General features: G+C 44.3%; 1 protein-coding gene across 26 annotated transcripts in view; it reads right to left on the reverse strand.

Annotated features, from left to right (window-relative positions):
• Positions 1–1,414: 1,414 nt before the first annotated feature.
• Positions 1,415–13,494, reverse strand: part of CACNA1G (calcium voltage-gated channel subunit alpha1 G) — a 146,420-nt gene continuing 134,340 nt past the window's right edge. For 19 of the 26 annotated variants that reach the window (XM_032129478.1, XM_032129475.1, XM_032129479.1 and 16 more), the window contains 3 exons: positions 12,926–13,115; positions 9,650–9,819; positions 1,415–5,989 (listed from right to left, as the gene is read on the reverse strand). In XM_032129478.1, coding sequence (XP_031985369.1) covers positions 5,135–5,989; positions 9,650–9,819; positions 12,926–13,115 — 1,215 coding nt within the window. In that variant the 3' untranslated portion in view covers positions 1,415–5,134. Of the gene's footprint in view, positions 7,890–9,649; positions 9,820–12,925; positions 13,116–13,494 lie in introns of all 26 variants that reach the window. The other 7 variants (XM_032129485.1, XM_032129481.1, XM_032129486.1 and 4 more) reach the window with 6 other exon arrangements.

Consider the following 13,494-nt stretch of genomic DNA (forward strand, 5'->3'; position numbering starts at 1 on the left):
GCTGTTGCCCGTAAGGAACTGAACTCACCTGAGAGCAGAGAGGTGTGAAGTGCTTGAGCCTGTGGGAAGCTCTGCTGCCTTGGCTCAGCCCAGCTTACCTTAATGCCCTGTGGATCCTCCAGCCTTGGAGGGCTGGGAAGGCATTTCAGTGGTTCCAGCCTGGTGGGGTTGGCCCCACAGCCTGGACAACACAGACATGTCACAGAGCTCACCTGGGGTCCCATGGATTTGCACAGGATTTTGAACAGACCCACATTTCCCCTCTGTTTAAAGACTAGTATCCTTCCTGCTGTTTTCTACTGAGAGATGACTTTATCAAAACATCCTCTAGACAACAAAACTAGTATGAGTGTCAATTTAGAGTCCCTCCTGCTGCAGAGCAATCAGATCATTCCAGGCAGTGAGGAGCAGGGCTGCAGAGTGCCAGTGCCTGGTTCCTCCCTGCAGTGGCTGCTCCCCAGGGGAGAGGAGATTTCATGTTAGGAGCTACACAGGTCATTCACTAAAACCCCCTGAAGAGCCTTTTAACAAGGCCCTGCAGTGACAGGACGAAAGGGGGAACGGCTTCAAACAGAAGGAGGGCAGGTTTAGTTTAGACAGCAGGGAGAAATTCTTCCCTGTGAGGGTGGTGAGGCCCTGGCACAGGGTGCCCAGAGAAGCTGTGGCTGCCCCATCCCTGGAAGCGTCCAAGGCCAGGTTGGACGGGGCTTGGAGCAACCTGGGATAGTGGAAGGTGTCCCTGCCCATGGCAGGGGGGTGGAACTGGATGAACTTTAAGGTCTGTCCCAATCCAAACCATTCTATGATTCTATGAAATGTTTCTCGTGGTACTTAAGCAGTACCTGAGCTCCAAGCCCCTGCTGCCTTTCAGCCCCTAGGCAGTGCCATCCCCACCAGCTCCTGCTTTGCAAGGAGTTAAATGACAGCAGGAGTTGCTGCTGGATTTCACATCCCAAAGATGTGAATGAGTGGAAAAGTCCAGCATCTTCCTCTTCACAGACAGATCAGATCTGCCCCTTCTCCTCAGTCCTTTCTCCCTGTTGGCTGCAGCTCTCTCCGCTGCAGTCCTGACATCCTCAAGCCTTGCACAGAGCTGTTCTTGCCAGGGCAGAGGGATCCACAAGGGCACAGCCAATGGTCTCGCTGGTCACTCTGCACACCCTGGGTAGTGTCCAGGGCCAGCTTTGCTTGTGGTCACATCAAATTGCTCCACAAAGGGCTGGCATTTCCCAATCTTCCTTCCAGCCTCCTGGCTACCACTGCTATCTGATACCTTCTCCAACTGTTCGCAATTAAAACATGACCAAAGACTTGACTGCCTGGAGTGATATAGATTATCATCAGCAACAACAACAAAAAAAGGGAAATGCACAGTTGTTTTTCTTTTCAAAAGCTTTTAATAGGACACATTTGGTTTTGTCATTTGTAAAGATTTACACTCATTTTTTGTCTTCTTTTTTTTTTTTTTTAAAAAGGAACATTTTAATTCAATTTTCCCCATGAGTACCACCTTTTGTTGCCCTGACCAAAAGACCTCGTTTTGGCCTATATACCTGATACAGTATAACAATATATTAACTATTAAATACAAAGTTCTATCATATATACTAGGTTGTTACGGACATTGCAATGGTACTGTGCCTACTCTAGTCACCTCGTGTAATAGTGTACATGGGTTATTATAGCCAAAGGGGCAGAAAAGGAGAGACTGGGGCATAGCCTCATTTACAGTGGTAATGCTTTTGTTTTCTTGGTTTTTTTTCTTGTTTTTTTATTTTCTCCTTGAACACACCTAGTGCTGAGTGCGATCCACAGAAGTCAAAACCAGTATTTTCTTTGCCCTCCTCCAAAATATCTACAGTACAAACCTGTAACCAAGTAATGAAAAATCACTTCTATGTGCGAGGGGCTGCAAGAATGGAATTTACATTTTTCCAGACACGTCTGCAATCTCTTTTTCCCCATTGTGTCAGACTGGCAATAACAAAATATCCTCCTCCCACCTGCGTACAGTAAATCCACAGTAGTAAAGTGCTGGTGTGCTTGAATGAGCTGGAGAGCCATGTGACTACTTCACCAAGGACAGGGGCTGAGCTCTGAGGGGAGGTGTTTTATGTGGGTACAGTTCTTGGACAGTAATAGCACTGCAATATCGTGGAACTTGAGCTTAGCTGCTGACTCCTGAACACAACCTGGATGCAGGCTATGAAACTACGCTCTTCGTGTTGTAATACAGCAGGCCTGGCTCCAGGTTTATGAAAAGAAACTTGTAGATAAGAGCTGCTTCTGTTGCCAAGATGCTACGCAGACTTTTAACAATTTCTCTATAGATTTCTACAAAAATATAAAAAATTCTATCAACATAACCATTCTACAGAATTCCTGTGGATTTTGTACATTTTGTTTAAAAAAGTCAAATTCTACAAAACCCCCCCGAAGGTATTTAAAATGATTTGAGTATTATTGCACACGCTGCAGTACATTTGTATTTGTCTTTCAAAAGGGCATCTAGAAAAAACCTATCTGGTTTAGAAAACAATCTATTTTACATGGATTTCTTTTCCTGAATGCATCATCATAGAGTATCTTTTATTGGCTACTCTTTACTGAATATTCATGTATGATGTAAACTTTTTGTGACTTCCACAAACCTTGTCAGTAGGCAAAACCCCAAGCATTAAAATAGAACAGCCTTTAGGCTTTCTGTTACATTTGGAGTTGAGCATTTGGATTAACATCACATCACTGTTTTGTGCCATGATTTCAAGCTAAAATGTTCAGTGGGTTTTTTGTAAGGAAGGATCTATAGAGTAGTATCATCATGTGAACACGATCCTAATCATTAAGGAACCAGGGATGGCAATTTTAGTGGCCTAGCTAGTTTCCCGAACTATTTAGCACATGTGAAAGGAAAAGCTAGGGATCATTATGAGTGTAAAACCAAAAAGGGATTAAGAATATTTCTCAGGCTTAATGCACTGTAATTTTATTATTTCCTTAAATATGATCTGGGGGAAGAACTGATGAAAGGTTTGTTTGAAATCATTGCTTTAGACAGGCTTAACTCTGGATGTGGGCTGGCATATCAAAGAGAGTGGGTTCTGTATGGGCCTGTGGTGAAGAGGGGAAAAATGTCCCAGCCAAGAATTAATCTAACTGCAGTAAATAGTACAGAATGTTAATCCTCCTACTTCAAATCCACTGATTGCCTGACTTCCTGCTGAAAGCCCTTACATTTCTCCTGGACATGTAAATCAGTAGGGATTGATTATGGAGTAAATGTCCTCAAGTGAAAATAAAGGGGCTTAGGACCTCACATAGGCTGTGGGGTGCGAACAGCATCTTCTCCTTGTGTGTACACTCCAAGCTAATGCAGATACACGTGGTGGAAGTAGCCTAATCTCTGAATGGATAAAAGGCTGTACATCAGCATGTTGTAGTGATTTGAAAAGATCGGTAGTTCTCAAAAAGTTACAAACTCCCGACTGACAGAATTAGCACAAATCCTCCTCCTCCCTGTGCTGGTTCAGAGGCACCATTCGTGGACTTGGTTTTAAACCTGTGACTGTTGGCACACTTCAAAGCATGCCTGCAGTCTAATTTAGCCTACATCTTAATGTGATTTCATGGAAGTGGAGTGGAGTTAATGTCTGGCTTCCATCAGTCATGTGAGGAGGGGAGATGTCGAATGGGGCCATCTTCTCATGGTTTTCAGGCTGTGCTGTCCAGTTTTACAGATTGCTTTTGGCAGTGGGCATTAGCACAGGAGTAAACAGGTAATTTCTGAGATGACTAATGTTACAAAGTAAGACATGAATTCTGGGTTTATCTACTTTATATCATCATGTTGCTGCTTAAGGCTATTGATAGATTGGAAATAAAATTGCAGTTGGGGTCATGTAAATTAACTCTAGCAGTGATAGCAAAATACCTGGCTGTTTTACTGAAAATCAGCAGTCATTTCAGTACCTGCAGACTTTCTTTCATGTAATCTGTAAAATAACTTGCAGAAGTGCCTTGATTCTGTAGAACATAAGCATATGATTTTAATTTTCAAGAATTATTTAAATATGATCAACCTCCAGGCATTTTAGGCAAGAGTTTAACTTTAGGCATGTGCTTAAGCCCACGGCTGTGCCACGTCTGCCCCGAATTCACCCACTGCAAGTCCTAAACTTGACCTCACTCTCCTTTCCACAGAGTGCAGAGAGGAGGAGCTCCGCTGCAAACAGAGGGATGAGGGAGGTGTAAAACTCGGCAAAATAAATAGTCCATCCTGGAGACACTGGAAAAACATCTTGGAAGTGACCACAGGCCTTTGTTGCCTGTTTCCTAGGCACATATGAAAATTAACCATGGACGTGACTTTGTGAGTTGCCAGTGGATGATCTACAACATCCTTTCATAATCCAGTATCTTGTACTGTTAAATGGCTCTGCCTTCACCGTCCTCAGACATCTATCAGCATGTTGGACCTTCCTGGGTCTGAGCACTTGCTTTCACACTCTGAATGTCAATTTTATGCAAGATTGGAATATTCTGTTAAAAAATTGCCACTGCGCTTCTGTACTACGCAAACAATCGTTTTCCCAGAATATCATTGAAGTCCAAGGGGAAAAATAAATTACATTAAATAATCCTTATTTACTGCTGACTGTGGGATACATTTCTTCTGTAATGCACTAATTGGCTACATTTTGTGCTTTGCAAAACAAAATGAAACCCAAACAAAACAAAACAAAAAAAAGAGAAGGGATTAAATATATATATTTTTTAGGTTAAAATAGTCATAAAAACCAACTTTATCTCAGAAATATTCTGAGATACATAAAATAGAAGAAAATTAAATGAGTCTTTAGTCACAAAATGTACTACATCCCGCAATGCTAGATTCAATTAATTTAATAAAATATAATATACATATAGATTCTGCACATTGTATTGCTTTTACCTAAGCAGAACATATGCTTAAGTAAGCGTGATATAGGTTAACCACTCTTTTAACCAGCTGGTTCTTTAATCTTTCTTTGGAAATTTTTTACCCAGTGCCATTTTGAGTACAGAGTTTTTTTAAATTTTTTTTTTCTCTATTACATGAAGGGAAGAAAACATTTGGCACCAACAGAAAAGTAACTCAGGGGTCCATTTCCGTTTGATCAAAGGAAAAGCTAGGAAGTGTCAACAAGTCTTTCTTTGGGGTAGGAGATGTTGACATACTGTCTGGAAGCAGAGAATCCCCTATATCCATTGAATCCTTGGACTCACAGGATGGAGCACGCCTCCTCAAGCAAACATCTCCACTGACAGGTGAGATGCTGTGAAGTCCCCTAGGTACCAAACTCTGCCCGTCAGGTGGATCTATAGATATACAGGGAGGGCTCAGTTTCTTCTTCTGCCGCGTTCCTTGCAAGCCTTCCATTTCACTGACCACCTGACTTATAAAGCCAGAGGAGCTGGATGTGGAATGGTGCTGAGGGCTGTTTTCCATGGAACAAATCTCTATTGAATGTCTCCTTTGATCATCTAACCAAGAGGGCGGTTTTTTTAGCAGACCCTGGGTGTCTACACTGTGGTATTTCTTCAGGTCCTTCAGTGTCACGTTGCCGGTATTGCCCACGTTCCTCCTAGGAGTGAGAGGCTGACCCTCTGAACAGGCACTCGAGGCTGTGCAAGTTTCTGAAGTGAAAGGCTCCGAGGAGCTGTTTATTTCAGATACTTCTTGGTCCATTGAGTCTTCAGGGGTCTCCTGATATGAGTCTGCACAAGCACAGGATGCTGGTGCCTGCTTTGAAATATTATACTGATTGTGGGAATGCTGCTGCGTATGGACGCTCGCCCGACTCCAGGCAGCCAACTCATTCGCTTCTGAGGGCGTCAGAGCCACTGGTGACTCCTCCTTGGGCACAGTGGGGACATTTGGGTCAGAGAGCTCACTCACCTCGGTGTGGAGATTCTCCTTGCTATCCAGAGAGTCATTCCTTATAGCCATCTGTATTGGAGCGCAGAGGGGTTGGGGAGGAGAGGAGTTGCCAGGTGAGAGAGACAGACCAAACAAAGGTTAGTACAGGCAAGGCACAGCATTTACAGGACACTCAGCTCTGCTGAGATCCCTCAGCACAGACCCACTGACTCCTGTAACAACCTGTGTTGTGGGTTCTACCACTTCCCATTGTCAAGGACCTGTGGGCTTGTCCCTGTGTGGCATCCCTTCACTCTTCCTAAATGGTTGACCTTTAGCTTTCTCCTCTAAGTATGGAGAGCTGCAAAACCAGAATGCCCCCACCCAAACTCAGTCATGTTCTTGTTATGCAAAGGATGAAGGTCTACAGCAAAGCCTTCAATAATTTCAGCAGCCCAGGTGTGAGCAGGAAAGAAAGATGTGCAAGTGAGCCTGTGCATTCCCTTCTCCAGCTCAGGTGATGCTGAGGGCCTGGAACAGGATCCCCAGAGGCAGCAACACCAGAGCAACCCTGCTGTGTGCCAGTATCAAGGCGACAGCCTGTCCCTGGCTTTGGTCCCCTGGCTGGAGCCGCGACTCTGCACCATCTTACGGCAGGAGCTGGAAATGCTGGAGTCCAAAGCTGGACTAATAATAAACTGTAATTATTTCAATTCATTCTGATGCTTAAGTTCAGGCTTCCTAAGGCACATTTTGCCTTGGCTGTCTGGAGCCTTATGCAGTATCAGTGCCTGCTGGCAGAGGGAACGTTGGGCATGTTTTGAAGGCTTTGCCTTTTCACTGCACTGCGTTCCTTGTCAAAAGGCTTTATAAATCAGCCATGTTAACTGGCCCTTAAAGGCTGAGTCTCTGTTTGAGAAGACTCTTAAATGATCTTAAAGATAAAAATCTTCACAGGAAAATTTGGAGGAAATGCATACAGCTGGTCCTAGTCCTTTAGAAAAGTGTAAGGAGATGAAATGATGAAATTCCTCAGGCTAAGGAATACTTTTGTGACAAATCACCCCAAAATGATCATACACTTTATATAAATATTGTCCCACAAGGATCATTTGAGCCAAATGATCTCTATTCAGCAGAGCTCTCGTCAGCTGCAGTGAGTCCATGTGTGCACAGAAACACCAGAGTCTATTGCAGCATCTGCACATTACTCTCCCGTTGTCAACGGGGACAGCTCAGAGAATATTTAATATGGCAAACAATTTAATCCAGTGCTGGTGAATCCTTTCTAGTTAAAATTTCACAGCATAACACTGGCAACTAATCAGTCAGGAGTGAAGTTATGCTGATCTCCTCAGCACCAGTAGTTTTAGTGAGTGTTTGGGAGAAGAAATCATGTTCATATCTTGAAAAGAGACACAGACCACACAGAAGTCGAATACAGAAGCAAAAAGTAATTGTTGTCATTACTTTTGCTTGCACACCAACCTGTGTTGCACACCACGACAGTATTAGTCACCACCAGCTCTTTCTTTGCCTATGATACAGGCATCTGTGGTTGTTGTTAGTAGTAACTGTACAAATGTTTTACTGGTTTGTTTGAAAATAAAAGCACCCTCTGCCATCCCAGAGGGGTGTACACCTGTAGCAGCCACAGCTTGGTGTGGGCTACACCTTGGATACACAGTCCTGGAACTACAGAATCAATATAGGTTTAATTTCAGGTAGAATTCCTCTGGAGAAAAGCCTTTGTGCCATGCACTGCCGAGGAGCCCAATCCTCAGCAGGAATGTTCTCCCAAAGCATCCGATCCACTCGTCTTCCTCTGCGAGTGCATTGCTAATTGTCAAACATTCCGGAGTCTAAACTGGACGTTACTGTGGGGGCTGTGCTCGCTCTCCAGCAGTCTGGAGGGAAAGGGAGGTTAAACACACATGTTTTAATGCTCAGGGAAAGTGCAAGGACCAGGTATGTGGTGGACAAGGTTTATCTATTATAGATTCAGGAGAGGAGAGGGAAGGGAAAGAACAGAAAAGAAAAAGAAAAGAAAACAAATCAGAATTGCATGCAGTATATGTAATGATAAGGAGAAATGGGTACTGGAAACAAAACTGCTTTGCCAGTTTGGGCTATTTGATGTGCTAGTGAGAAATTAGTGGTAGCAATAAAAAGGAGCAAAGCAGAAAGCACCTGAGCAAGCAGAAGTGCTGGGGCTGTAAAGGGAATTTTACCTCTTAAAGGACTAAGTTTCCCAGTGTCTGGCCATCTAGACTGCAATTAACAGTAACAGCGATATCACCAGAACAACCTCACTGCTCCCATTAGCCAGCCTGGGAGCTCCTTGTTGCTCAGGAGCCTGCCCAAGGCTGGGTTTGCCCACGGACTGTGTCTGCTCACTGCCACAAAGCTCTTTGCTCTCTGTCACTCCAAGAGCATGTTCATGTCACTGCATGAGCAGGGAGAGGGAGGGAGGGTAATAAATTGACTTAAACGTATGAAAGGGTCTAGAAAAAGAAGCCGTCAAAGATATGAACAAAATTAGACTGGAGAAGATGGCTAGCATGGTAATTTATTCTGGCTAGATTGCTTCAAAAGGATGGGTCTGTTACTCATTAGAAAGCAAGAGAGAGTGGCTATGAACTGGAATCATGACATCAATTAGTTTCCCCATTAGTGGTGATTGGGGTAGCTGGCCAGCCCTGTGTGAATGAATACATGCAAGGAATTTCTTATGTCAATTTAGTATTACAGACTAATGTAATTGTTAACCTTGGTACTTCACATCCATTTTTAGAGCTTAATGAGTCAACTGTCTAATTTGTCAATGTTGATTAAAAGATGAAAGAAATGGGAATGCTTTCATTCAAAAGCAAAGAAATTGCTTTTGAAAAAATAGAACTGATCCCCTTTGTGTATGTAAAATCAGGCATGGAAATACTGAAGAAAGCAGAGTTTTTGAATCAGATGTGCTTCTGGTCCTGGTCCAGCTGCACAATCATTGAAATATGCTTAAAAATGTGAGAGTGAAGCACAAGTTTAAGTATTTTACTAAAAAAAGATAAGTCTAAACTTATGTTTCCAATCAACCAGACTGGAATCTTTGATTAGATCTCTTAGATCTTTGATTGAATCAGGATTTAAATCAATGCCAGTCAAAAACCAGAGATAAAACCAGTTTCAAAATAAAATGTATTCTGCTTTGCATATACTAAAACTTTTTAGAGCTCACAGCTGATGGAAAAAGATTTTAGTTTTCAATTCTCACTGTAAAACCAGTATGCTTCCCATGACGGTTTTGCATACGAGATAACCAATTTCTATGAAACACTTCTCCTCTTTTGGGAAACCAGAGGAATCAGAGGAGGGGTGGCCTGGGATGGAGCCTGCAATCCCTGTGTCCTTTCAAGCACCGAAAAAATCACAGCAGTTAAGAATTAGTTCCTCAACCCCAACGAGCCCCTAGGGAGCATTTGGCTGCATTTATGAGGAGGATTAAAAAAAATAAAGTGCTAACAATGTGGAGAACATTTAGGCATGTTGCCAAAGGACATGATACTCATCACGCACATTCTTTGGAGACTCCTGGATGGCTTTCAGATCAAAAACCATCAACCTTTTTGTTATTTCTGTAGGAGAATTACAGTTCTCTGGAGGTTTCTCTGTGAATCCCTCCTTGAATTTAAAGCATGGTTAACCAGGAAATGCATCAATATAAAAGCTCAGCGGATTTATGATCATAACTCTGCTTACCTGTCTGCGGAGCAGCCTTTCAGCAGAAGGCGAGTGCACCTGCTGGGAGACCTGGGGCTTGCTCTCCCCCACCAAATGGTCGTGAGCTCTTACATGGTGGAAATGGTCCTTTGGGATTTGCAGGAGAGAGCTGGTGTCTGCTGGCTGCGACTGCACTGACGCCTTTGAACCTTGCGAGGGGGAGAAGAGGCAGAGATGGGACATGTTCATCCAAGAGTTGTGTCCCAACCTCAGTGACCTCCCAGGGAAAACTGCTGTGCTGCACCTTGGATCATACAGGCACAGCAAAACCACTGAATTCAGCAACTGGCTCTCCACAACTGGGAAAAAACTCCCATCTACTAATAAATTACTCCAGCATTGTCTATTATTTCATTTTTCTTGGCATTTTCCCCTGATACAACTGGGACTAGCTCCTGTTGAGAACAGAAGGCTAGGAACTACAAGTTCATCTGAACTGGCAATTCCTGCATCCCTGCTTTTGGGCCAATAACTTTGCAGGCAGCCTCACCTCTAAGCACCGCAAGCATCTGACTTTGAAAGGCTCTAGAAGGTGTCTCCATGCCTGAGCCTGCACAGAGACCAACTGCTGGGAGCTCCAAACCAGCAGGCACATGGAAATGGAAATGAAGCGAAAGGGAACAGCACCTGGCAGCTCTCAAGGCTGGTTTTACAAAGCCTCCCAGGAGAAGGAAACACATACTCTCCAGCCTCTTCCTGACCCTTTGTGGTTGCTGGCTACTTCTTCTAAAAGGTTTGAAACTCTGCGTGCTCCCCCCACACACAGGCTCAACGTTTTTCAAAACAATTCATTTAACCTGGACTGCATCCCAGAGAATCTCATTTGTCCTGGAATCTTTCCCAGAACAACAGCCCCATTACTAAGGAGTATTCAAACAAATACCTCCTGCAAGCGCCAGTGTTTCTGACAACAAAACCTTCTCAGCTTGAAATATTATGGCTTGGTTGTGGTGATTTATTAGAGGCGCCTGGCACCTCTTGCTGTCTTCACTGCACTCTATAATATTACAAACTGTAAACAGGTGGGGTGACGTCCTCCACCCTGAAAAGCAGTGACATTGTAGGTGGAAGAGGACAGTGATATGTCAGAATTTGGGCATCTTACCCACCTCCCAGCACTCTGGCCTGCTTAAGATGATTGGAATTTCACCAGCAGGAGAAAAACACAAGAGGTTTAATTGCCTAATGTGGTTATAAGACATCGGCTTTACCTCTCCAAAGTACTTCTGCTACACCTCAGTGGAACTGTTTTTCCTGTGGATTTATGAAGGTGCAATGCCTGTCCCCAGAAAGCCAGGGCTGTCAGATAGGACTACTCAGCTTCTCCAAACGGAAACTGGGAAGTGAAGTCTTGAAAAAGAAGGGACTCAGAAATTACCCAGTCCCTTGCTGACATAGTTTTTGTTCAAGACAGTGCAAATACATCCCAATTAAGGGTCAACAATGAAGCACTGGAAATTCTCACTGTAGCAAACATGATTCTTTTGTGTCGTCAGGAATTTCTTGACTGTTACAGAGACCCATAAATTCTGGCTCAACTGAAGCTAATGGGAGATTTGCTATTGATTTCAATGGGATTTTAACTGCACCATTAGCATTATGTGCAAACAGGTTCTTCAAATCACCACTCTTGACCTTGAAAATTGTGTATTGTGGCAGAGATTTCTCACAACACCACATTCATCTTCCTCCCTTGTGCCCACATCTTTTTTTATTTGCTTCTGTTCAACAGTCACTATTCATCCCAATTCTTATTACTATGCAAATTTCAACATCTTATTTCTAATCTATTCAAATCTCCTACCATTCTGAACCGTGCTGAAATTATGTTCTGCTTAGAGGCTTTCAAATGGCAATGCTTGTAAAAACTTCCCTGTCTTATTGGTGACAAATGTCTAAAATGATGGCATGTACAGACAAATTAAAGGTGGCTCCATTCACTTCCCAGCCCCAGATAACCCCTGGCAGGCAGAGGAACTGGGGACACAGGGACAAGCCCTGGGAGGCAGCTGCAAGGGCAGGGACAGAGGTGCAGGCAGGGAGAGCCCTCCCTGTACCTAAGAATATCTCTGAATTTAGCTCCAAGATATATATCCCAACCATGCACACTGGGAAGAACAATTCCACACTCTCTCATTCTCCTGTTCATCTCACACTGAGACGTCTCTCAATTCAGCACATTTATGTTCATTTTACAGGCATTTAGAGACACCATCTTCCCATCTTTCATAGATGTTCCCAGACAGAGCTTCTGAAACCTGCCAGAACAGGTACTGCTGCAAAAAACAGACAGGAGGAAATATTTCTCTACTGGGATTTCTCCCCTGGGGCCTGGTGGGACGGATAGAGCACAGGCTGTAGGGACTGTAACCTTAGGGAACCAGGCAGGGGGACAATCAGAGCTGAGCCAGGCCACTGTGACATTGCCAAAAGATTATGATGAAAGGAGTTATCTTAAACAGGGCTCTGTAAATTGTGGAGGAGCTTTGCAAATTGTGGAGGGGCTTTTCACAGCCATTCCACAGGTCTAGACACACAGCTGGAAACCAGTGGCAATTTTCCCCCTCCTACTGAAGAGCTTGGTGTCCTGGGTTGCAGTGTATTCCATTACCATCCTCATGAGCTGTTGAAATCAGGAGGGGCAGTGTTTCCTTGCCTCCTCCCCCCAGGCTATCTTGCTGTTAATGGCCCATCATTGTCCTGCCCCATGACTCACAGATAACTCCCTCCGGACCATCTTCTGTTAATGAGCCTAATCAACTCTTGGCCTCATGACTCATTACCCCATTGTGAGATGCTCCACCCAGAGGGAGGAACCAAGCATCCCATCGTGGATATAATCTGAGACTCTGAACACCCGAGACAGCCTTTCCACTGGATTTCCAGAGGACAGGAGCTACACAGCCACCACTGGAGACCTTCTGAGGAAGAGCAGACCCTTTTCTACAGGATCACTGCTTCAGAGGACTGCAGCCACCATTCTACCAGACTGCTACCACCACCCTGACTAACAGGTGCCACGTTGTATCCTGACTCTGTCAGTTTAACCCAGTGTTATCCGCCTTTATTTTTTTTTTTCCCCTCTCCTTTTATTTCCCTATTAAATTATTCTTAAATTAACTTAATAACTTAAATTATTAAGTTATTCTGACTTGGTGTCTCCCACTAGTTTGTTTTCAAACTAGTACACTTGGAAAACCACAACTCTTTCTCTATTGGAAAATCCTACTCTTGTCCTAGCTGAGAGAGGTGTACCTGACTGGGACTTGTGATGTGCCGGCTTCCTGTCGCCCAGGGAGGCAGGGCAGGGGCTGGAGTAGGGAGGCTGGAACATGTAGCTGTCGTTTGGCAAGGAGTGCGTGCGTCCCACTGAGGGCTTCCTCACGCTCAGCAGGTCCTTGCTGGGGGACAGGGTCAGCGTGTCGTCCTTGGAGTGGAGATCAGCCTGAGGGGAAGAAAAATGTGAGGAAGGCAGGAGTGGAAGGATGGGAAAGAGGAGAAGTGCCCAGAAACGTGAGCGACAGCCATTGCAACCAGGATGGCACGATGGGCATGCACAGGGTGCACGAATGGATCTACCAGGGAGCCATCCCCCTCCGTCGGGGTTGTCAATAAACTCTCACACAATGGACCACAGAAACAGAGGAAGCCACACCGTAGGAATAAACCATGACTATTTCAGGGATATGCAAAGAAGGCATCATGCCTCAAGGCCAGCAAAGGTCACATGCTTGGCAGAACTTTGACCCTCTGCTCCCTAGGTGCCCTCATCAGCAAGGCAGGCTTTTGCAAAGGTGAGTAGTTTCCTCCTCTGACAATGAAAG

This window comes from Corvus moneduloides, chromosome 19 (genome assembly GCF_009650955.1).
Source record: "Corvus moneduloides isolate bCorMon1 chromosome 19, bCorMon1.pri, whole genome shotgun sequence".
Taxonomy (NCBI): Eukaryota; Metazoa; Chordata; class Aves; order Passeriformes; family Corvidae; genus Corvus; species Corvus moneduloides.